This window comes from Equus caballus, chromosome 1 (assembly GCF_041296265.1).
Source record: "Equus caballus isolate H_3958 breed thoroughbred chromosome 1, TB-T2T, whole genome shotgun sequence".
Classification (NCBI taxonomy): domain Eukaryota; kingdom Metazoa; phylum Chordata; class Mammalia; order Perissodactyla; family Equidae; genus Equus; species Equus caballus.
This window is the reverse complement of record NC_091684.1, coordinates 197,439,291-197,465,151: the sequence shown is the minus strand read 5'-3', so window position 1 is coordinate 197,465,151 and position 25,861 is coordinate 197,439,291. Positions and strand designations below refer to the sequence as shown.

The following is a 25,861-nucleotide window of genomic DNA, read 5'->3' as shown; positions in this document are numbered from 1 at the left end:
CTTATCTATATTTTAACTTAATAAAATTATAAACACCCATACTATGGGGAGGCTCAAAGTGAAAAGAAAAGGAAGAGTCACTCTTTAAAAGCTCTTATTAATAATTTGACTAATGAAGTTAATAGACCTATTTTGTTTTGTAAACCCAAAATATCCTGAAATGCTTCACAAAAGCCACTCATTCTGAAGATGAATCATATAACAGAGTAACATTTCATGCCGTTCCATAGTTTGCAATGTGGGAATATCAACAATTGTTGAATAACCATTTAGCGTGAATAATACAATTACTTAGAGGAAATATTTAGATATGAAACTTTCTTACTGTATCCAAGGAAAGCAAATCATCTTTGCTCCCACCAAATACCATTATTTCATTTTCTTTTCCCAGACAGGCTGTGTGCCATAACCTGTGATTGAAAATTACAAACAGAGTGAAATACTATCAAGGAAGGAACTGTATATCGTATATAAATCAATTTTAAATTGCACACTCTAAAATTTAATCTATTTCAAAAGAGGCACGATTGAACATGAACCTTTGGCATATCCTCAAAGAGCTTAGATTTTAAAGATTCCTCTACAATCAGTAGAGGATTAGCTTCCAGAGTTCATTAAATCAAACCATTTCAAATAAGGAGATGACTTCCAATAACTCTCTCCTGTTATATCCCTCACCCTTTTTCTAACCTCTTTATCTCATAGATATTATCACAAAATAAAATAATTTAAAAAGGAACTGATCAGCCTGTTGCAGAAATAGACACCTTTCCCAATTTTCTCATTACTATCTGCCATATTACTGTTCTTAGCATTTTTGACTCTTTTTCCTGTTGTCTGCTCCCCGTGACCTGACAGACACAACGGGCATCCCCTGTGTCGACCCTGCCGCACACTCCCCACCCTGGGTGTGGACCACCGCAACGTGTTCCTCACTTTCTGCCTCTCCTCTCTCCCAGCTACGTGCCGCTGATAAGTCATACTTCCCAAACACTGTTTCAACCATGGACATTTCCTGACAAGGAAGCATCTGTGCCACTTTTCCTGGCTAAATATTTATGACCAACAGCTATTTCTTTTTCCCATAAATCTTACTCTCGTCCTTCCCCAAATGAACACTCTACTTCAGCCAAGTGCATATATTGCATCCCCTTAGAGAGAAGCTTGTATCTATTTCTAGGCTTTGGCTCACCCTGTTTCTTAGAATGGGAAGTCATTCTCTCAGGGCTTGAGAAACTGGCTCAAAATCCCCAGGAAACGTTCCAAATACCAGCCAAACTGGCTCTGTCAACTCTCCGTTCAGCCCCTTTCGACATTTATGTGCTCATTTATTATCTCCTAACTCAACATTTGATGATAAACTGCTCTACATGCTCTTTTAATGGTCTGAGGTCTGTGTCTTCTAGCTCCCTACAAAGACTGGAAGGTCTTTAAAGTCAAACTTGCCACAGTGGTGTGCTGGGACTGGCCGACCTGCTAGTACAACTGACCGTGCTCATCTCCATCCAACTCTACCTTCAGTGATGCCATGTTGGTGGCTTGAAATTGGCCATGGTGGAAATCAGCAAATGCTACAAAAGGGCTTTTTGTTTTGTTTTTCCTGGAGAGCAATTGTTAACTGTTTACCAGCACACCACTGGAAAATTTGGGTAATCTAATTTTATGTTCTCCTTAAAAGTGCTTAATATGGTGTTCTGCATCCAGTAGATGCTCAAAAACTTTTGATTAATGAAAGCAAACGCAAAATACCAGCATAATTTATCCAGTGATTAAATAAACAAATTATTTCATAAAGGAGTGGAACATCTAATGTTCTTTTGGAAATGGTCTGATAGTTCATATTCATCTCCAACTTCACATTATTTACCAAAGATAATTTTATGGTTTTACAAAGTTCAATATTTCCAGGGGCTCTAAGTCTCAGAAAAAAATACACATAAGTTTCTCAATTTTAGAAGATAAATTAGGGTTTTAAAAAATCACTGCTTTGACTCTGAGAGTACTTAGATTACTTTTCTTTTTTTTTTTTAAAGATTTTATTTTTTCCTTTTTCTCCCCAAAGCCCCTCTGGTACATAGCCGTATATTCTTCGCTGTGGGTCCTTCTAGTTGTGGTATGTGGGACGCTGCCTCAGCGTGGTTTGATGAGCAGTGCCATGTCCGCGTCCAGGATTCGAACCAACCAAACACTGGGCCGCCTGCAGCGGAGCGTGGGAACTTAACCACTCGGCCACCGGGCCAACCCCTTAGATTACTTTTCTTAACAGACCAAATTGCTGAAGCAACAGATGCCCCAAATAATTACATATTATCACCTATTTTATTGCCATATAACTTACTTTTAGTACATTAATCCTTTTTACTTAACTTTCACAAGTGCAAACAGTGGGATTATGCACAATTTGTTAAATCAAATACTTTCCTGGAACAATCATGACACATACAAAGACAAATGTACTTGGGACCCAGGATAGAGCTGAGTCATTAGATTTTGTTTGGGAAATACTCTGCCCAATTCTCCAACTTGTGTGTTAGAACATAAATTGATATAAATCTTCAGCAACACCCAGATTATGCTGTGGGGTTGGGGGTGTGGATTGGAAGAGGGATTGGGCAAAGGAGATAGAACACAACGAATGCCCTCATATATGAGAAGGAATGAGCTCGATTTCCTGGAGAGAAGGCCATGTGCAACCTTGGCAATACTCATGGCTCTATGTGTCAACACCTCATTGGACAGCTTTTACAGACACACAAAAAACGGTCCTTGCTCACAGCCACCTATGCAGGCAATCAGCTATGGCCGTACAGATGGCTTTTCAACCAAGCACAGCTCTATCCAAGGTGAGACCCGGAGAACAGAGTGCTACACTGCAGAATAGTGGTTCTCAACCAGGAGCGATTTGGCCCCCAAGGGGACATTTGACAAAACCTGGAGATATTTCTTATTGTCACAACTCCAGGTGTTGGGGGGGCAGCACTACTGGCACGTAGTGGGTAAAGGCTAGAGATGCAGCTAAACAGCCTGCAATGCACAGGACACCCCTACAAACAAAGAATAACTTGGTCTGAAATGTCAGTAGTGCCGAGGTTGAGAAACCTGCTGCAGAATTACAAGAGGAGAATTGGGCAGCTTACATTTCAAATTATAACTTGGAAAAGTTTGCACAAAATGCATTAGATGTTAAGTAAATTCGCACTTTCATAAACCAGTAGTATATACACACACATACACGTTCTCCTTACACTAAACTGTATCCCACCTGTACCCCTCCTCACCTCGGACCTGAAGATAGATCTGCCTCTGTCTTATCTGCCTTAGGGAAACTCTGGCCTGGGCTTCATCATCGAAGAACACAGGAAAGCCTTTCCTGCCTTGATTTTGGTGACATCTAGCTTGCAACCTGATGTTTTTTCTACAGTCTGATAGTTTATGTCCTCTCACAGCTGCTCTAAACTTATCACCTAAACATTCTAATAAAGCATATTATTTACATGACACATCAGCTGAATTCAAAGAAATGTCTTTACATAGCTCATAGCTTTACAGTGCTAACTAGTATATTACTGACAACAGTTCTGCTGCTCTAACTACTTTTTAAGGATTGAAATATAAAATAGGAACAATTTAAAAATTAAACATATTACTACCACTTTGGTCTATAATTAATGCATTTATACAATCAAACAACTGAAACAGAAAAAAGAGCTTATCTAGTCCAACTCCCTCATTTCACAGATGAAGAAATTGATGCTCAGTTTCTTTAAGTGACTTTCCCAAAGCTGAAAAGCTAAGTAGCAGCTGAGCAAGGACTAGAACTCTAGGCTCCTAGATCTTAATATAAAACTCTTTAAATTAAAAACTATATTTCAAAAGATCCAGAATTGCTAAAATAATATATCAAATGAATTTCTAGATATGAAAATATAAGAATCACAAATGTAATTACAATAAACTCTAAATGTATTGTACATGTTAACATAGATACACACACTAAGATATATATAATTATTTTCAGACTTTTTTCTCAAGTAAGTTACTTAACTGTCATTTATTAAATTTCTGAAATGCATATCATTAAGTTGACTTCACACTAATATAAATAATCTATAATAAAAAAATTCTGAAATACATGGCATGAAAAAGAACATCTATTACTGGCTATAATGATTATAATGTGAATTTGAATTTCCTATGAATATATCTTTATTATACTACTCAATCAAATAAGAAAAAAATAAGAATTACAATACTAATATGGTTTTCTTTGTAGTCTAATAATAGTATATTGTTTCTACAATTTTAACTCTATACTGTACCACAAATAACTAACACGTTTTCTTTTTCAAAAAATTCACATTAATGAATACATCATACAGTTAATAAAGAAAAATAATCATCTGTTATCTATTTGATCAACACGAAAGCAATTTCCTCATTAAATTGCTCTAAACCTCTTCCCAAAACAAATAACTACTAAAGCCAAGTCCATTCTTATCTACTTACTAAAAATATTATTACATAACACTTTCAAATTCTTAGCCTTTTTATACCTATCAGGCAAGATTATACATTAAGCTAAAAGAATAATATTTTCAAATATGCAAAGTGGGTGGAAACAGAATAGATCATTTCTAATAATCAGATATAATTAAAATGATAATTAAATTACTTAGGTAACATCAAGCCTTTTTGAAAGATATCTTTGATGATTTATGATTTTAATGGCAAACACTATAAATTTAGAGCTATACTTTAATATTTTAAAAATTCTTAACTATTTTACTATTTGTCCGCTTCTAGACTTACCTGGGTCTTGTTTTAGGTAAATGCGTGAGTTGTTTCCAACAATTTGTTATGACATTATGAATCCAACCATCACCTGCAATGTTATGACAGTTCAGAAGTTAAGATCAGGTCTTCTGGAGAAAATTTTAATTTTTTCCAAATTTATCATGCTACATTTATATGACTATCCTTGGTGTGTGTGCATATTTTATCATAAAAAATTTCAGACATCTACAAACGTAGAGTGGATGTGACAATGAGCCCTCACGTATCCCAGATCAACGACTGTCAAGTTTGCCACACGTGCTCGATTCATCTTTTTTTGTTATTCTTGTTGCTGAATTATTCTAAAGCAAATCCCAGATCTCCTATCATTTTCCCCACATATACTCCAGTAAGCATCACTAAAAAAAAATGGACAGTTTTTACATAACCACAACACCATTATCATAGTTGACAAAACCAAAAATAATTTCCTGGTATCATCAATATCCATATGGCCATATCTTAAGCTAAACGTGTAAGGGAGGAAACTGACTGGAGTAAGAGTTAGGACATTGAGTTCTCCACAGGTCAGTGACCAAAAACAGCAAGTAGGAATTTAAAACATCAGAGCACATGAAGACATGATATTAAACAACCCCTAGGGAAACAAACAGATGTTAGATTTTTATTAGATTCCAAATCTCTTTTAATTAAAACTCCCCACAAAATGAAGAGGCTAATAATCCACAGTAGCTCATATGCCCTGTGGGGAGCTGCTGCTTCTCCAACCGGCCCTGGAGCTTGTCGGCAGCACACTGCCAGATGCACAGTTGATGCTCAATAAATTTTTGTTGAAAAATAGCTGTTTCAAGATCCTATATAAAATCATATCAATGGTTTTAATGGCTTATAATGTTTCTTAATGAAAACATCTCTAGCCATAGAAAACTTCTGAGTTAAGAAAACACGAAACATCTAACACGTCAAACTAAGAAGTGGATATTCTCGGTCATTTGTCTATCCTGAGGACACAAGTTTACCGCTGAAAGAAAAACTGCATTACAAAACCCACAGCGCTTGGGATTAGCAGTGACAGGAGGTAAAAAACTTCTAACTCAGGATTTTACTTTATAGTTCTGGAACAAAAAGAGAAGCAGTTGGCCTTCCAACCTTCTATTCCAGAGCCTTGCCTCCTGGGAAAGGCTGCTCTTTTCTCATTCCAGCCTACGGTATAAGCATCTGGATCAAAAACCAGGAGGACACAGAAGGAGGACAACACTATAGTTGAAGGGGCTTTAATTCACCCAGGTTTACCCGCCCTTCCTTTTCTCTATACCCAGGGAACAGGAGAACATGGAGAACCACGGGGACAAAGCAAAGGGGTCTTCTAATTCTTAATGCAAGCGTATAGCTGGGGATGAAGGTAAATCAGCAAAAAAGGAAGACACCTTAAGTATCAAAGAAAAGTAAGAGAAAAGAGTGAGAAATAACTGTAGGCTGAACTTCAATTGACTTACTTAATGGAATATTGTCTGCACTTAGTCCACCAAATAGGAAGAGCTTATCATCAGCTATTGGCGTTAAAGTATGCCATGAGCGGTGTTTGGGATTTTCTCCAGTAACAGGAATCCTGTGGCAAGGGAAAAAGATAAAAAATCTAGGGACTCTGTTAGTCAAACTAAAAGTTTTTTGTTTTTGTTTTTGTTTTTGAGGAAGATTAGCCCTGAGCTAATATCTGCCACCAAACCACAGGCCGCCAAATTGAAATGTGCGCACTTAACTGCTGCGCCACCAGGCTGACCCCACTAAAAGGTTTTTGATCATCTCAGATCTTAAAGAAAAAAACTGACCTCACTACTTAAAAAAAAAAAAAAGTTGATTTTACTAATCCCACCTACATGATACCTTTAAAACATTCTTCAATTCTTAGATGAATTTAAACAATCTTTCCACTTAGTGTCTATGCCAAATGGTCACAGAATACAGGATGAAAATTAAAAAGTCAATTCTCAGTTCATTCACAATGCACACTCAACATCCTTCTTCTTGGTTAATCAATATAACTTCCTCAGTTTTTCAACACAATTGTTTTCATGTCTATACATTTTTACTGTAGTTTCATGTCTAATTTTGTGTTTTCAGCTGATTTCTTCATAGTTATTATGGGATTTTGTTATTGTTTTTACTTCGGTTTATTTGTTGTAGAATTTCCCAAAGCATCATCTTCACCTGAAAATGCTAGCTACTCTAACTTCAAAATAAGAGCATGTAAGCCATTCTAGATCCAGGATAAACCCCTAAAGATTTCAAACAAATACTATCATATTCTTAAAAAAGTGAAAAAAAAAAAAAACATAAGCACAAGTTAGAAGCACAAAACTTAGGCTATTTAGCAGGTGAGAAGACACCATTCTCCAACATTCTGGAATGCTCTAGAACAACATGGGCCATTTGTAGAAGATGTAATTTATTTTTTCCAAACTGGAAATATTTTTATTGTTTTTGTTGACTATAAGAAACACTTGGGGAAAAAAGAAAAGAAACATTTTGGTTACGAAACATTCAACAACCAAAAAAATTTTTTTTTAAAAAGAGAGTTCTAGGGGCGGGCCCCATGGCATAGTGGTTAAGTTCGGCACGCTCCGCTTCAGTGGCGAGGAAGATTGGCACAGATGTTAGCTTGGGGACAATCTGCCTCAAGCAGAAAGAGCAAGATTTGCAACAGATCTTAGCTCAGGGCTATTCTTCCTCAGCAAACAAAAGAGTGTTCTATCATCCTGTCTTCCAGCAATAAGAAATAATAGTAGTTTGCTATATATCTTTCCAGACTTTAATGCACATATAAACATATTTATTAAAAATATATAAATGAGATCATATATTCTATTCTATAACTTTTTTCCATTCAACTAGTATGTTGTAGAATATCTCCATGAAGTATAGTTTCCTGTGGTAATGGAAGCACGGTTTCCCTTTGGGCAAATGTACCACGATTTAAACAATCCCCACTTGTAGGCATGAGGACTGATCTCAAGTTTTTGCTTTCATAAATAATGTTGCAATAAACACCTTTGTGTGTGCACACATACATACATACATACATGCCCACACAGAGACATACACTTGTCCAATTATTGTCTTTGGAGAAATTCTAGATCAAAATAGAAATTCCATTTTACATCTTAAACATATTGTCAAAATACCTTCCATAAAAATTGTACCAATTTATACTCCTCCTAATTGTGTTGTTGCAACCTAGCACATACTGGTCTTTTTTTTATTTTTATTTCTGGTGAGGAAGATTTGCCCTGAGCTAACATCTGTGCCAATCCTCCTCTACTTTGTATGTGGTTGCCGCCATAGCATGGCCGCTGATGAGTGGTGTAGGTCGGTGCCTGGGAACTGACCCCAGGCCGCCAGAGCAGAGTGCGTGGAACTTAACCACTAGGCCACAGGGTGGCCCCAGAGAGGTCATTTTTAATTATTTTTATCTGATAAGCAAAAACTATTATTTTTGTTTCCATTTCGTTAATAATCTATGAAGTTGGACATCTTTTTTAAAATAATTTTTGCCTATTTGCATTTCTTCTCAGCGGCGCTCATTCATGTTCTTCATCCACTCTCCTGTTGGATTATTCGTCTTTTTCTTACTGATTATCTCAGTTCTTGTGGATCTCAGTCCTCTCTGTTAGAAATACTGTAAATATTATTCTGGTTTGTTTTTTGTTTCCATTTTCCAATTCACCTCTTAACTTTTTGTGGTATATTTTTCTCTACAGAAATATTTAATTCTTAAGTGGTCTTATCAATCAGTCTTCTCATTTATGAATTTTGGGTTTATATCATCTTTAGAAAAGCTTTCTCCATGCCAAGATTTTCAAGATAATCTGCCATATTTTCTTCTTGGCACTTTCATGGTTTTATTTTTAGTAGTATTTATACTTTGGAATAATATATAGCTCTGAATTCATCTCATTACACGAGCAATTGAATTGATAGCTAAATATATTTACTCTATTGCTAATATATAAGCCATGAATAAAATCTGACTTTTTACCTACTCCATTATCTGTTTACCTGTGATGATCTGTGAAACTATGTCTTCATTTATTCTACTGACCAGTCATTGAGAATACATAGCACAAAACCGGTACTTTTACGTAATCTGTTCTCAACTGCTAGTATTCTCATGTTTTATATAGTTTGGTTAAAGAAAAACTCTATATTTAAATATATACATATTCCTTGCTTGGACATATAATCTGGAGGGAAAAATTACCAGTTCAGTTTTAGAGACCCAAATTTGGATTATGGGGTACACACACACACACACACACAGCAATGCCTATAGATTAAAACAGACTTAAATTTCAAACTTACCTTCCAGACCAAGTCCAGGTGTCCAAGTTGAGATAGTGCAAATCATTCATCCTAGTTTGCTAAAATAAAAGCGTGTTAAGTTGGTCAATGTTTTACATCTTTCAAGGGCGAAAATTTTGGTTTTAAAATAAGTGCAGATTAAAAATAGACTCTATTTTACTTAACATCAGAAGTTTATATAACGGGAAACAATAATAAGCATTAATAAAATTAACATAGCAAATTAACATGTCAAAGGAGAAAGGAAGAAATGAGTTTAAACTAACAGGATTTAGGCAGTAAAAAATTAAACTTTTCTGATAATACACTAAAGCAAAGGACTCTCCTCATTAAAATATTATTTATAATCATCTATGATTACTCATGTATGGTCTATTTGGGGAATAGAAGATAAATAAAAATTATTATTATAGAGCATTTTAATCTCTAGATTATCTAAATGTTCAGTTGTTCCACAAATCAGAGGATAAATTTTTATAAGAAACATCACACATAAAAAAGACCATTTCCAGGGCTGGCCCCGTGGCCAAGGGGTTAAGTTCGCTCCCTCTGCTTTGGTGGCCCAGGGTTTCCCACTTCGGATCCTGGGCGGCGCAGACACGGCACCGCTCATCAAGCCATGCTGAGGCGGCGTCCCACATGCCACAACTAGAAGCACCCACAACTAAAAATACACAACTATGTACCATGGGGCTTTGGAGAGAAAAAGGAGAAATAAAATCTTTTAAAAAAAGACCATTTCCAATAAAAACACTAACCAAAACACGTCCACCAAAGACGTAGCCCTTATTTCCGAGAACTGCACACGTGTGGGCGGCTCGTGGCTGTGGGGGAGCTCCACCCTGCAAGGAAACATCAGAAAACAGCCCAGACTTGAAACATCTGTGATGAGCCACATTCCTACGCTCAACAGAAGAAATACTTGCCCACTGAGGTACCATTACCTATGTAATTCAGTTAAAAACCCTAATGCAGAAGTTCATTCTAAATAATTTAGTAATAAGTATAGACAAATACTCTTCAAGAATGAATTTATTTACTGGGATCTTTACTTTTTCAAGTATTTCTCTTAAATGCCTGACGCTATTTAGCAAAATAAGATTTCATGTAAATTTTAGCTTAAAATATAAGAATTTAAAAATCAAATTTAAAAAAATTCTCTTTCTCCCCCTGCAACAGAGTTAATATTATGCATGAGCAGTACACAGTGTGATGGTCTCAGGGACTCTAAAAACATGAAATCTGTCCCCCAACACTGCTAGGGCTTTGACTCCCACAAGAATTTCATTTTTGGCTTAAGCTAAACAGTGCTTCACCTCTTACTAAAACTCTTCTCATTAGCTGACAACACTTCTCTATACTTTATTTTGAATAAATATAGCAAATCTTTCCTTCAGAGAAGTTTTGGATTGGTGGGAAAAAAGAGTGTAAAGGGTACAGGAATGAATAAGATTTGAAGGGAGAATTGTCTGCATTAATTTCTACGTGTTCACAGCAGGTGCCTCTGTGTATGTATTTCACCCCAAGTCCTCAGAGAACCCAGCATTTTCAGCTCATTGGCTACTGAATGTGGGCACGGGAAATTTAAGTTCCACATCCAATATTATAAATTCCTAGACTTTTCAGGCTTACTTGAATAACGGTGCTGAAGTCAACATGGTAAGAAATAATTCAGATATTACCTATATATCTGAATACACCCACATAACACTTAAATAAATGACAGAGAAACATTTGAGTTATGGTTCCCAGCCCTTCCAGCAAAACAAAATTTGTATTATTACCCCACCCCTGATTCGAAATCTCAGAAAAATTCTTCTACTATATACACATTTATTATGAAATAAACATCGACTTTCTCCTTTTTTATTTGTCAAATACCTTTAATAACCAACCAAAGCTTCTGAATAAACTGAGTTCATATAATTCCAAATAAAATCAAAGAAATGGTATTTGCATTCGTCTGTGTGCCTAGTTGTGTAAATAATGCACAGTGCTTCTTAGCTATGAAAATAACTCAAAGATCCATATTACCATGTGTTGCTCTTATAGCAGTAAAAATCCCACGGAGGAAGACACTGTCGACCTTTCCACTGTACAGATGACACAGTACACAGCTCATCTAAAGAACACAGTTCTTCTCTGACACAATTAGAACGCAAATCCATTTCTTTCAACTTCAACACCAACAACTGTTACACTCTACCATGTTGCCTTGCCTTTGGATGCAGATATTTGGGAATAATGAAGTAATTTAACAACGTCTCCAAAAAAATAACATTTTAAAGAAAAATTTTAAAATAACGTTTATTTCAAATAAAAATAACAGATTCCAGCTACAACGAGGTCAGAAAAACTTTCAGATAGCATATCAACAATATAAGAATTTATTTGAAGACATCATCAGGGAAATTACAGTGAAAATAATGTTAAGCACTAACTAAAATAGCGTCATCTGCAGATGTAACGTGCAGAAGGCATGTGCTTCTGCTGGAGCAGAGGAGGGGAAGGATACTGATTAAAGCAAGGAGAGAGAGAGGAGTCAGAGGAAGACTAGAAGCCCAAAGACCGAGGACAAGCTCCCTCAACTCCCTTTTCTCCAGGAGCACATTCTAACATGCCTTTGGTGGCTCCAGACCCTTGCTCACTCTCCAAGAAATAAGGGTCAAGAGGCCTAAAAGAGATCTAGGATGTTTCAGTAGATCCACTCTCAACAATATTTCTCTCCACGTGCTTGCTAACATGAAATTATTTTAACAGAGATAAAATGCTTTTACTTCATTAATGAAGACACAAATCTTAAAATTTAAATGCTGATTGAAGCAAAATTCAGTTAACAAGCATAAAAGACTGAGAGCTGATCAATTCTAAAATTAGAAATGGGGTGAAGAGAACAGAAGAGCATGGAAACCTGAAATTCACTGCTTGCAAAAAGAGGATGCTGAGAAGGTTCAGTTCTCTACCACTGACTGTTTTGCATCAAGCCTCCGATCTCTTCCCCCAAGAGAAGCTGGACTGTAAGGGGCTTAGTCATGCACATGTATTTGGCCTGTTCCGCATTCCATTCTGCATAGTTCTGGTAAGCTTGTCAATCACAATCCCCTGCTCCCTTGACAGGCCTGAGACTCAGGCCTGGCCGATCATGCCCTTGGCATCAGGGACTGATGTAAAGAGTGGGAACATGCCCAAGCAGAGCCAGAGTCCTTTTCTCTGATTAATATACAGACATTGAGAGAATATAGCACCAATGGAAAGAACTGCTGTGTAGCCAGGGCCATGCTCCCCACAAATGAGCCGCCGGTCTCCAGCAGACAGAATGAAGCTGGCTCATGAAAAGCAGCCGGCAAGAGAGCGGGAAAGCATCGTGATGGTGCTGAGCAACCTGCTCCGGGTCCCAAGGCCCCGGTCCCCTGCACTCTGGCTTCCCCTGCATGAGCCATTCCAAAATATGCTTTCCAGCCATGTGGGAATTCATCATTGCTTAAACTAATGTGAATTTGTGTTTGCTCCCTAGCACATGAAAGATATTAATAATGTATTTTTATCATGCTATAATTGCATATAGCTCTGACTTCAAGGGTTAATGAAACATGGGTTTTTTTAAATCATGGACTTTGTTATGAAACAATTTTTTAAGAGAGCCTTCATTAAGTCAGGGGATCACACTTGTGGGTAAAGAATGATGATGGCACCTTTTTAGATTTTTCTAGAAAATCTTAGCTAACCTGGAGAAAAATACATGATGAAAAAAATAGTACTAGTAACAGTACTCAAGAGAACCCCTTTGTATGTGGTTACAGACTCAATTATTAAAGTCCAAATAACTTAGTAAAAAAATAGATTTTAAAAGCATCAGTGAATATATGAATATAAAGGTAACTTTTCACAATACTTACTTGAATTTCTGGTTGAAACCAACTCTGTGTCTTTGTGTCAAATACATGAACATCATTATGCCATCCCCAGAACATCTGCTCTTCCTAAAAAAGGGAACTTCTTAAATATTTAAAAGCTTTTATAATTTTTAGATTATTGTTATGGTTTCATTGCATATCTACTGGTGAAACAATAGACACCTTTACAAAAAGACAGTCAAGTGTTACCATAGTCATAAAGCCAATGCACACACAAGGCTCGCAGAGTGTGGCAAGGTTTCTTCTCATGGCATTGCTTGCAGTGAGTCATAATTTTACTTGTTGACAATCTTCCAACTCTCTCAAAGGACTGTCTCTTTTAGAATTGCAGAGGACAGAATATTTACATTTTGAAATCTGTTTTTCTAAAGTACATGGTCAGAATTCCTAATTTTTGCTATTAGAAACTTTAGGGGACCATGGTTCCTTTTTCCAAAAAGTTCCAATCACTTCTACTTAACCAAGCAATTTGTTCGTATAGGTCAAACACACGCTCACTCTCTCTAAGAGACAGAACCGTCGGCAAGGCACAGATTCACAGCTGCACTGTGCTGAGCATCTTCCGGAGCGCAGAAACCCTCTCACTGCTCTAGCTTCCCTCCGTGCCAGCTTTCTGTTCTATGTCAAAACACAGTGTGCATTCTTGTCAGGACTTGTCAAACAAGTCGAATAAACTAAAAAATTTACTCAGTTTAGAATCTAAACAAAAAAGTCTACTTCTGTACCAGGAACTTCAGGACATGAGTAGTAGCCTAACTGTACTGGGGGAGGAAAAATATGAGAGATTTCACCGATGAGTAAAAGAAATTAGATATAAGTAACGGGAAGCTATGTTTCTGAAAATTATCAGTAATACTGTAGGTAGAAAAGCTTTAAAGTTATTTCATTTAAAAACTCAAAAACCATGTAGAAACATGAAGAATTTTTTAAAGACCCACATACAAAGAGATATACATGAAATCTACACATACATTTACATTAACAACATACATAATTATATATTTTGGTAGAAGGTAAAACTGAAGAGTTACTGTGCACCTTGGTGGTGGGATAAATGGTTTTTAAAATTATCTTTTAAAAGATTTCATTTTTATAAGTCATGACTTCTTTCTTTAATAATAGTTTATTCTCTTACCAGTAATAGTAAGTAGGGAAGTAATATCACTACCAACTTCCTCACTCTTAGAGAGGCCAGTCTGAGCTATGAATAGTTCGGGTGGATGGACCTAAAAGAAGGCGTATGTCAGCAAGGGCCGTGTGGTTACCTATGAACAAAGTTTTTCCAAGTTGCACCAAAGCCTCTACTTGTCTAAGAGAAGCAGCTGTAAGTGATTAACGACATAAGAGAAATTGCTCTGCCAGTAGCCATGAAGTCTAACATCATAAGGCAAGAGAACCTCCTCCAACCAAATCCAAATGACAAAAAACACATTTTTTTCATTGTGCCAATTATGGCAAATTAAAATGAGAAAGAGTGGGCTCATTATTTCTAAAGACTGTAAGGCAATACTAAATTAGAGGAACATGTAAACAGTGATGACTCTCTTACCCAAGACGCATCATGAACATCAAAACAGTCCTGGAGTTCACTGTGTCTCCTACACCCATAGCCACCAAAATATATTAACCTGAAAAACAAACACAGAAGAACACACCTTAGAGTTCTACTTCCAGTTTATCCACAGAAAGCTGAAAGAGATCATTTCTCTCAGCCTAACAACCTGAACAAGCCAGAGAAACTACAAAAGCATAATTTAAAAAGAAATCCAAGAGCTAAAGGAAGAAAGAGGCCTGAATGGACTAATTCCAGAAAGTGATGAGCTCTAAGTGGGAGAGAAGAGACCATGGTTGCTTGCATTCCTCACATTGGACAGCAGGAGGAGGAGGCATCTAGCACAGGTAGGGTTTGTAAAAGAAACCACTTCAAATTTTAACAGATACAGGTAGGCTGGCATGGCAAATTAGAACCTTAAGAAACCCAGCCCCAGAGGGAGTTTGAACCCACTCAACAACTCTTTCACAGTCTTCAGGGAACACTCAGGGTCAGTTACCAACAGCTGGAAGCCAAGGAGAGCCGAGCAAACCTCCTGGAGGGAATCTGAGCTTTCAATTACTAAAGTCTGAGGTCAGGGCATGAGATCTGAGGAAACACCTCAGAGGCATGCCAAGCCATAAGAGTACACAAGGCAGCTGCCCTCAAAAGGCTCAGGGAGGAGAAGCGAGGCTGCAAGAGATCTCCCAAGGTGCAGAAAGCATAAAGTGGGACTGCAGAGCAAAGAGAACTCCCTAGTGACCCACAGACCTAGCAACTAGGCTCTAAAACAGGAGAGATCTCCCACAGTTCTGGGAGGTGGGAGCTCAGCTGTGAAGCACAGCTGCCAATCTCTAGACAATCTCTAGTGCTCACACATGGGTTCTAGCGAAGGAAAGTCTGGATCGTGCCTCAAAGCATTTGAAGCCAGCGGTAAAACTGAATCAAACTACAGCTGCAACAAAGTTCAAACACAGATCCACAACAAATGGGACTGAGGCAGCTCCTACTCTAGCTGCCTGAGGCAAGAAGAAAGGGTATGTCTCTCCTGAAGATAAATACCGTTTATTCCAGTCGTTACCATTCTTTCATACGGAATGTCCAGCATACGATGAAAAAATTACAAGACACATGATTGGCAAGAAAAGTGACCCATGATCGAGAGAAGAGTGAATATAAACTGACCCCAAGATGGTTCAGACATTGGAAAGATCAGATATGGCCTTTAAAATAACTATGATTCAAAATGCTAACAGACCTAGTTTGTAACAGGTGGACAACATGCAGGAAGAACTGGGTAATTTCAGCGGAGACATGGAACCGTGAAAAAGAACTAAATGGAAATGCTAAAAATGGAAAATAAGATGTCAGAAATAAATAATTCATTAGAGAGGCTTAACAGCAAACTGGACACAGCAATGGAAAAGATCAGTGAACTTGAAGAGAGGTAAACAGGTCAATAAAAAGTACCTAAATTAAAGCAAAGAGAAGAAAAGAGTAGGGGGAAAAAACAGGGAGCCCAAGCCAAGTGGAACAATATCAAATGGTCTAAAGTGCAAATGAAGAGCCCCAGAAGGAGAAGAGACAGATAAATGTGTAGAAGAAATATTTGATAATTACTAGGAACTTCCTAAAACTGATGAAAGATATAAACCCACCGGTCCCAGAAACTCAGCGCACTCCAAGCAGGATAAATACAAAGGAAACTACATGCAGGCACATTTTAATCTAATCAATGAAGAGCAAAAATAAAGAACAGATAAAGAAAAGCCAGAGAAAACGGACATACTATATAAAGGGGAACAAAAACACAAATAAGAGTGAATTTCTCACCAGAAAAAATGGAGGCCAAAAGGCAACGTAATTAAATCTTTAAAGTGCTGAAAGAAAAAGCAAAAAAAAAAAACCTGTCAATTCAAAGGGTCAAAAAAGAAGTCACGGGGCCAGCCCAGTGGCACAGCGGTTAAGTTCACACGTTCTGCTTCTTGGCAGCCCAGGGTTTGCTGGTTCGGATCCTGGGTGTGGACATGGCACTACTTGGCAAGAAAGCCACGCTGTGGAAGGCATCCCACATAAAAAGTAGAGGAAGATGGGCACAGATGTTAGCTCAGGGCCAGTCTTCCTCAGCATAAAGAGGAGGATTGGCAGTAGTTAGCTCAGGGCTAATCTTCCTCAAAAAAAGAAAAAGAAGTCACAAGGGGAAATTAGAAATTACCTTGAAATGAGTGAAAATGAAAACACAATAAAACAACACTATGGGATGCAGTGAAGGCAGTTCTGAGAGGGAAATTTATAGCTGTAAATGCCTAGAAATTTTTTTTAAAAAGGAAGATCTCAAGTCAATAATAGCACTGCACACATTAAGGACTAGAAAGAGAAGAGCAAACTAAACCCATAGATAAAGGGAAAGAAATAACAAAAATTAAAGGGGAAATAAGCAAAATAGTGAAGAGAAAAACAACAAAACCAAAAGTTGGTTCTTTGAAAATATCAAGAAAATAAACAAATCTTTACATAGATTGACTAAGAAAAAAGGAGAGAAGACTGAAATTATTAAAATCAGAAATGACAGAGAGGACATTACTTTCAACATTACAGAAAAAAAGAGGATTACAGGAGAATACTAGGAAAAACTGTATGCCAACAAATTGGATAAACTAGAGGAAATAGAAAGATTCCTGGAGGGGCCGGCCCGGTGGCGCAGCAGTTAAGTTCACATGTTCGGCTTCTCAGCAGCCCAGGGTTTGTCGGTTTGGATCCCAGGTGTGGACATGGCACCACTTGTCAAGCCATGCTGGGGTAGGCATCCCACATAGAAAGTAGAGGAAGATGGGCACGGATGTTAGCTCAGGGCCAGGATTCCTCAGAAAAAAAAGAGGAGCACTGGCGGTAGTTAGCTCAGGGCTAATCTTCCTCAAAAAAAAAAGAAAGAAAGAAAAATTCCTGGAAAGACACACACTCCCAAAAACGGCTTGTGAAGAAACAGAAAATCTGAGTTAACCTTATAACAAGTAAAGAGATTGAACTGGTATTCAAAAACCTCCCAACAAAGAAAAGCCCAGGTCCAGATGGCTTCAGGGTGAATTTTACCAAACATTTAAAGAAGAATTAATACCAATCCCTCTCAAATTCTTCCAAAATTGAAGAGGAGGGAACACTTCCTAACTCATTGTACGAGGCCAGTCAGAAAAAGACACTACAACAAAAGAAAACTACATGTATCTGATAAGGGTTTAAAATCTAGAATATGTAAAGAATTCCCATAACTCAACAACAAAAAGACAACCAAATTTTTTAAATGGGCAAAGGACTTTAATAGACATTTCTCTGAAGAAGATATACAAATGGACAATAAGCACGTGAAAAAATGGTCAACATCATAAGTCACTGGGGGAATACAAATGAACACCACAGTGAATACCACTTTACACCCACTAGGGTGATTATTATTTAAAAAACTAAAAAAAAAAAAAACCAGAAAATAGCAAGTGTTGGCAAGGATGTGGAAAAACTGGAACCTTTGTACATAGCCAGTGGGAATATAAAATGGCATAGTCACTGTGGAAAACAGTTTTGTGCTTCCTCAAAAAGTTAAACATGGAATTACCATATGACCCTGCAAGTCTACTCTTAGGTATACACCCAAAAGAATTGAAAACGGGGACTCAAACAAGACTTGTAAGCCAATGTTCATAGCAGCATTATTCACAATAGCCAAAAGGTGGAAACAACCCAAAAGTTCATCAACAGATGAATGAATAAACAAAATGCAGTATATACATACAACGGAATATTATTCAGCCTTAAAAAGTAATGAAGTTCTGATACATACTGCAACACGGATGGACCTCGAAAACATTTTGTTAAGTGAAATAAGCCAGACACCAAAGAACAAATACTGTATGATTCCACTTATATGAAATACCTATAATAGGCAAATTCATGTTGACAGAAAGTAGATTGCAGGACACCAAGAGCTGGGGAGAAGGAGGTATTATTCAGTGGGTATACAGTTTCTGTTTGGAGTGATGAAAAAGTTTTGGAACTAGATAGTGGTGATGGTTGCACAACATTGTGGATGTAATTAATGGCACTGAATTGTACACTTAAATATAGTTAAAATGGCAAATTTCATATTATATGTATTTTACCACACCTTTTTCTTAAAAGGTATAGTAAAGTGGGGCTGGCCCCGTGGCCGAGTGGTTAAGTTCGCACACTCCACTACAGGCGGCCCAGTGTTTCGTTGGTTCGAATCCTGGGCACAGACATGGCACTGCTCATCAAACCACGATGAGGCAGCGTCCCACATGCCACAACTAGAAGGACCCGCAACGAAGAATATACAACTATGTACTGGGGGGCTTTGGGGAGAAAAAGGAAAAAATAAAATCTTTAAAAAAAAAAAAAAAGTATAGTAACGTAAGTCTCCCTCCTACTCTCAGTCACTCAGTGCCCTGCCTGGGGCAACCCCGTTACAGTGTCCTGTTTACAGGAACAAGGAAGACTTCAAAGGTCCAAAAGCACTTTGAGGGCTGGGGTAGATTACGTCCTGGAAAACAAAAGCACTTTGAGGGCTGGGGTAGATTACGTCCTGGAAAACAAAAGCACTTTGAGGGCTGGGGTAGATTACGTCCTGGAAAACAAAAGGCGAACGGCCTCCTGGCGCAGGAACTTATTCATTGTCCCTAAACGCTCACAGAAATGCTCCGTTTATGCAAGCCCACCAAAGCTCAGAGGGACAATTCAGTTCTATTCTAAGCTCCTACAATGCTTCCAAACGGACTCCAAATGGATAGGACAAAAAAGTTAAGGCCTAACCAAGAAACAAATTGACAAAGTCACCAATTACTTCCCTTAAAAAATTCTGTGTATTTCTGCAAATAGAAGTGAACAGTATGTTGAAATACTTGTTACAACCACATAAGATTCATATCTGAAATACAAATATATCCTGTTAGAAAAGATATCACATCAATATTTAAATTAGGAAAAAAATTCTGATCACCTCAAAAGAGAGGAAAGTTATTTAATAAAAATCAATATTCATTGCTCATAAACCTCCATGTTTCAAAAGGTAGGAATAGAATAACATGCCCTCCTCATACATATACGTAGAAATTACATGTATGTTAATGTGCTATTTCAAATCACTTGGAAAAATTGAACAATTCAATAAATAATAGAACAATTAATAATTGAGCTGGAGAAAATATATAGTTGAAGCTACCTCATAGTATATATAAATAGGTTTCAAATTAAGTAAAAAAATCTAATGTACAAAATCAAAACTTGAATTTTTGACTTTGGAACAATGTAAAATACTGTATGATTACAAAGCCAAATTAAAATTAAAAAAAAAACAAAAAACAAATCCTAGTGGCCAACCCAGTGGCATAGCACTTAGGTTCACACACTGTTCATTGGCAGCCTGGGGTTTGCCAGTTCAGATTCCGGGCACAGCCACACCGAATATCAAGCCATGCTGTGGCAGGCGTCCCACATATAAAGTAGAGGAAGATGGGCACAGATGTTAGCTCGGGGCCACTCTTCCTCAGCAAAAATAGGAGGCTTGGTGGTAGATGTTAGCTCAGGGCTAACCTCCCTCAAAAAAAAAAAAAAAAACCACAAATCCTAAATAAAAAGTAAAATAAACAAATGAATCTATGTATCAAGGGGGCAGCATAATCACCCAGAAGAGAACTTTGTAAAGTGGCCACAGAACACTAGGTATGACTGTACATCTCTGATGGCACAAAACCTAAAAATAAAGAATCTGTAGCAAATATTGCAACTGTTTTTAGTTATCATATTCTGGGTGGTGTAATTGGTATTGTTGTGTGAGATAAAGCAAATGAGTCATTATGTTGGTGATTTTCAACACAGGACAAAGGACATGCGAAGGTAGGATCGGTGAGGTGGGTTCAAAGCTCAGTGGTTCTGAGCATGGAATGGAACCATCTTATGAACGCAAGTTGTGTTTTATCTTTAAAATTTTGTATTTCCTGTCTCTAGCTGCTGAAAAAATGTAGAAATAATAACTCACCCAATAGCAATGGCCCGCCTGGCACTGCTCTGAGACTGAAGTCCCTAAATACCACTTGGCCCTCTGCAGAGTCAGAATTCCTTGGAGAAATGGCTGATTACTGGTCTAGGATAGGAAATATCCAAGATAAGCCGGGAACATTTTGTCACACTAAATAAATAGAGGTCTAAATAAATAGAGGGATATAGAGGGATACGGTGTTCACGGGCTTGAAGTCTCACATGGACTTGAAGTTACTTCTCCTCAACTTGAACTCTAGATTCAATGCAATTCCAATTAACATTCCAGTAGGCTTTTTGGAAATTAACAAGCTAATTCAAAATTTATATGGAAATGCAAAGGCCTAAAAGAGCCAAGACATATTTGTAGGAGAACAGACTGGGAACAAATAGAGTAAGTTTACTGGCTCTCAAGCCTTGTTATAAAAGTATAGAAATTAAGGGAAACAAAAGAAAAAATAAACAAGTGGGAATTCATCAGACTAAAGAGCTTCTGCAAGGCAAAAGAAACTACAATCAAAACAAAGAGACAACCCACCAATTGGGAGAAAATATTTGCAAATCATATATCTGACAAGGGGTTAATCTCCATAATATATAAGGAACTTACACAACTGAACAATAAGAAAGCAAACAACTTGATCAAAAAGCGAGCAGAGGAGATGAACAGGCATTTTTCCAAAGAAGATATACAGATGGCCAATAAACACATGAAAAGATGTTCAACATCACTAATCATGAGGGAAATGCAAATCAAAACTACACTAAGATATCACTTTACACCTGTTAAAATGGCTATCATCACTAAGACTAAAAATAACGAATGTTGGAGAGGGTGTGGAGAGAAGGGAACCCTCACACACTGCTGGTAGGAATGCAAACTGGTACAGCCACTATGGAAAACAGTATGGAGATTCCTCAAAAAACTAAAAATAGAAATGCCCTATGACCCAGCCATCCCAATACTGGGTATCTACCCAAACAATCTGAAATCAACAATCCAAAGTAACATACGTACCCCTATGTTTGTCGCAGCACTATTCACAATAGCCAAGACACAGAAGCAACCCAAGTGCCCATCGATCGATGACTGGATAAAGAAGATGTGGTATATATATACAATGGAATACTACTCAGCCAGAAAAAAAGACAAATTCATCCCATTTACAATAACATGGAAGGACCTATAGGGAATTATGCTAAGCAAAATAAGCCAGTCTGAGAAAGACAAACACAAGATGATTTCACTCATATGTGGAATATAAACAAGTACATGGACAAAGAAAACAGTTCAGTGGTTACCAGGGGAAGGGAGGTGGAGGGTGGGCACAGGGGGTGAAGGGGAGCACTTGTGCTGACAGTCAAGAAATAATATACAAGTGAAATCTCATATTGATGTAAACTATTATGAACTCAATAAAAAAAATTGGAAAAAAAAATAAAGAAGAAGGGCAACTGTTATGGCAGAGAAGAAATCTAAGACAGTGTTCTTCTTAGCCAAAAAACAGCTTTAGATAAAGAGTAAAATGCTGAATGCTGCAATGCTTGGATCTATGAACCAATGGACCACATGCACTATTATAGAGACAAGAGATTCATGAAAATGTTTTGGGAAGTACTCCAGTCTAAATTTATTTGAAATACTTATTATACATGCACTTAATTTTATATTTATTTAATCATTAAGGTCTAAACTGGGTACTTCATTTCCATTATGTTTTGCAACATATTATGGAAGACATTAGATGGTGGAGTATTTTTTGTAGATTTGGAGAATCTCAAAGATCTTTGGATCTTTCCACAATGTCAATGTTCTGTCTCAACTGTTGAATCATCCTCAATACCACAGAAAAGAAAACAAAGGTAGAAAGACAAATAACTTAGATCATAAAGCAATTGTGTTTATAATCTCCTACATTAACAAATAGGCATCATTTTCTTAATTATACAAATATTTGGACTTTTTTTCACCTATACTTGGGAGATATGCTAAAATAAATATCAATTATAGTATTGAGTTATAATGATTTATAGCTGCTTTCATAGAAAACATCAATACAATGCATTAAGACACTGTTTCTACCCAAATATAAATAAATATGGATGACAGTCTTCATGTAAAAAAAAAAAAAGTACAGAACTTAAGACAACATGGTACTGGTACAAGGACACACAAATTGTTCAACAGAATAGAGAAGAGACTTCAGAAACAGACCCATCCATTTACGGACACTTAGTTTACGGAAAAGTGGCAGAGCAATGGAGAAAGTATGATCTTGTCAATCACTGCTGCTGGATCAACCGGTATCCAAAGGAAACCTGACCCCTAACTCAAACCACACACAAATCACCTCCGGGCAGCTTGTGGATCTGAACGCCAAAGGGAAAACAACACAGCTTTTAAAAGATAACTCAGAGGAATATCTTCATGACCTTGGGGAATGAAAAGTTTCTAGGACACAAAAGCACTAACCATAAGGAAAAGATTGGCAAATCAGACTATATTAAAATTAAGATCTGGGGGCCGGCCCCGTGGCCAAGTGGTTAAGTTTGCACGCTCTGCTTCTGCCGCCCAGGGTTTCGCTGGTTCAGATCCTGGGTGTGGACATGGCACTGCTCATCAGGCCATGCTGAGACGGCATCCCACATGCCACAACTAGAAGGACCCACAACTAAAAATATACAACTATGTACCGGGGGACTTTGGGGAGAAAAAGGAAAAATAAAATCTTTAAAAAATAATAATAAAATTAAAATTAAAATCTTTGGTTCATCAGATTATACCATTGAGAGAATGAAAAGATATATACCCAACAGAAATGTTTATCCATCTGTGTCAAAATACATAAACTATTGTTCATAGCTGTATTATTCCAAGAGTCAGAAAGTGGAAATGACCCAAATGTCTGTCAATAGTAGAATAAATATATTACAGTATTTCATTTAATACAATAACATACAGAAAACAAACTATAGGTACACACAATACAGATAACTCTAAAAAATATAATTTGAGTAAAAGAAGCCAAACACAACAGAATAAATTCTATAGGATTCTGAAGAACTAATTTTGGGTGCTAGAAGTCAGGATAAGGGTCCTTTAGGAAGGAGGCTGGGCATAGAGACTAGGAGTGGACATAACGAGGGTTTCTAGAGGGGTGATGATGTTCTATTTCTTTACTTGGGTGGTGGTTACATAAGCAAGCTCAGTCTGTGATAATTATTTAAGTTATACACTTACGATTTGTGCTAGTCCTATAAGAATGTTCTACAAAACTTCAGTATGTGAAACAGTGAAGTATTTGTACATGAACAGACAGAAGATCAATGGAATAGAATCGAAAAGCCAGAAATAGATCCAAATACCAATGAAAATGTAGTAAATACATGGAAAAGTGGCAACTCAAATGACTGACTTAGAGACAGGTAGCCATCCAGAAAAAGACGAACCTGGATCCACATCTCATACCATTTGCAGGATACGTCCCAAATGAATCAATGATTTAAAACTAAAAAATGAAATGCCAAAAGCACTAGAGGAAAATATGAGACAATTAGTTTATAATCTTGGAGTAGAAAAAGACTTTGCAATCAAAACTCAAAATCAAGAAGTCACAAAATAAATTATTGATAAATTTACCTAAATAACTTTTAAAAGCTGTTTAATGCAGGCAGAAAACACTCTAAGCAAAGTCAAAAGACAAATGACAAACTGGGAAAAATATTTTCATATCACATCACAGTGAAACAGTAATCCCCTTAACACATAACTAACTCCCAAAAATCATGAGTATAAATGCCAATAATCAAACAGAAAATAATTAGTAAAGGATGTGAACAGTTCAGAGAAAAATAAATACAAATTGCCCTTAAACACAGCAAAATACATTCAAACTCACATAAATTTTTTAAAAATGATAGAAATTAAAGTAAGACTTTAAGATTTTGCCATCAGTTTGGCAAAAATAAATCTAAGTTTGCCAGCAAAGTCTTGGCAAGGCTGTGGAGAAATAAGCACTCCATTGCTGGGAATGCAAAACAGCACAACTTCTGTAGAGAAAAAGTTGGCAAAACTTATTATTATGGGTTGAATTGTGTCCCTTCCCAAATTCATATATGGAAGTCCTAATCCGCAGTACCTCAGAATGTGACCTTATTTGGAGACAGGGTCTTTACAGAGGCAATCAACTTAAAATGAGGTCATTAGAGTAGGCCAATCCAATGTGACTGGTGTCCTTAGGAAAAGGAGAAATCTGGAGACAGACAGGCACATACAGGTGAGGTGCTAGGTGAAGATGAAGGCAGACATTGGGGTGATGCTTCAAGATACCAAGGAACGCCAAAGATTGCCAGCCACTCCCCAGAAGCTAGGGGAGAGGCACGGAATAGACTCATCCTCAAAGCTTGGAGAAGGAATCACTCCTGCTGACATCTTGCCCCAGACTTCCACCTCCAGAACTGCGAGACAATCCATTTCTGTTGTTTAAGCCACTCAGCTTATGGTACTTTGTTACAGCAGCCCCAGTAAACTAAATATTTATCAAAATCATAAATGCATTACCCTCTGACCCTATAATCCAATTCTGGAATTTTATCCAACAGACAGATCTGCAATCATATATATACATAGATATTCATTAAAGCATAGTTTGTAATGGCAAAGGAATTGAAACAATCTAAGTGTGGTTTCCTCTGCAGGGGAAAGGCTATGTAAACCACGGTATATCCACAGAGGAGAACAGTATGAGCTGTAAAAACACAAGAACAAGCTTTGTAACTAGGGATACAGAAAGATGAAGGATCTCTCTGCGATACTGTTAACTGAGAGAAGCAGCAGGGTGCAGAACAGAGTGCAGGGTGCGCTGGTACCTGTACACGGAGGAGGGTGAACAGGGGACCACACCCCTAACACCACCTGCACGCACATACACATCTGCTTCTCTTTGCATAAAGTAACAGATGGCAGCAGTTCCAAAACTTGTCTGCATCTTGGGATCATCTGGGGAGCTTCAAGAACTTATTCACCTGAGACTGTAATTTTCTGAGGCTGGGGTGTCACCTGGCTTTGGATGGATTAAAGGATCCCCAGGGGACTCCAGTGGCAGACCAGTTGGGAACCACTGCTGTGAGAACACAGAAGATCCTAAAGCAGTAGCCACTTGTGCAGGGGGTGGGACAGGGAGGGTGGGGACAGGGAGTGGGAGCCAGACCTTCCCTT

The 25,861-nt window shown here is 37.5% G+C and overlaps 1 protein-coding gene across 8 annotated transcripts in view; it reads right to left on the bottom strand.

Moving 5' to 3' along the window:
• KLHDC1 (kelch domain containing 1) overlaps positions 1 to 25,861 on the bottom strand; it is a 49,163-nt gene that overhangs the window by 10,721 nt on the left and 12,581 nt on the right. For 4 of the 8 annotated variants that reach the window (XM_023624734.2, XM_023624727.2, XM_070242429.1 and 1 more), the window contains 7 exons: positions 14,617 to 14,695; positions 13,050 to 13,133; positions 9,912 to 9,995; positions 9,154 to 9,212; positions 6,291 to 6,403; positions 4,810 to 4,882; positions 326 to 410 (listed from right to left, as the gene is read on the bottom strand). In XM_023624734.2, the coding sequence (XP_023480502.1) occupies positions 326 to 410; positions 4,810 to 4,882; positions 6,291 to 6,403; positions 9,154 to 9,212; positions 9,912 to 9,995; positions 13,050 to 13,133; positions 14,617 to 14,695 (577 nt within the window). Of the gene's footprint in view, positions 1 to 325; positions 411 to 2,012; positions 2,198 to 4,809; positions 4,883 to 6,290; positions 6,404 to 9,153; positions 9,213 to 9,911; positions 9,996 to 13,049; positions 13,134 to 14,616; positions 14,696 to 25,861 lie in introns of those variants that run through there. The other 4 variants (XM_070242445.1, XM_070242437.1, XM_070242421.1 and 1 more) reach the window with 2 other exon arrangements.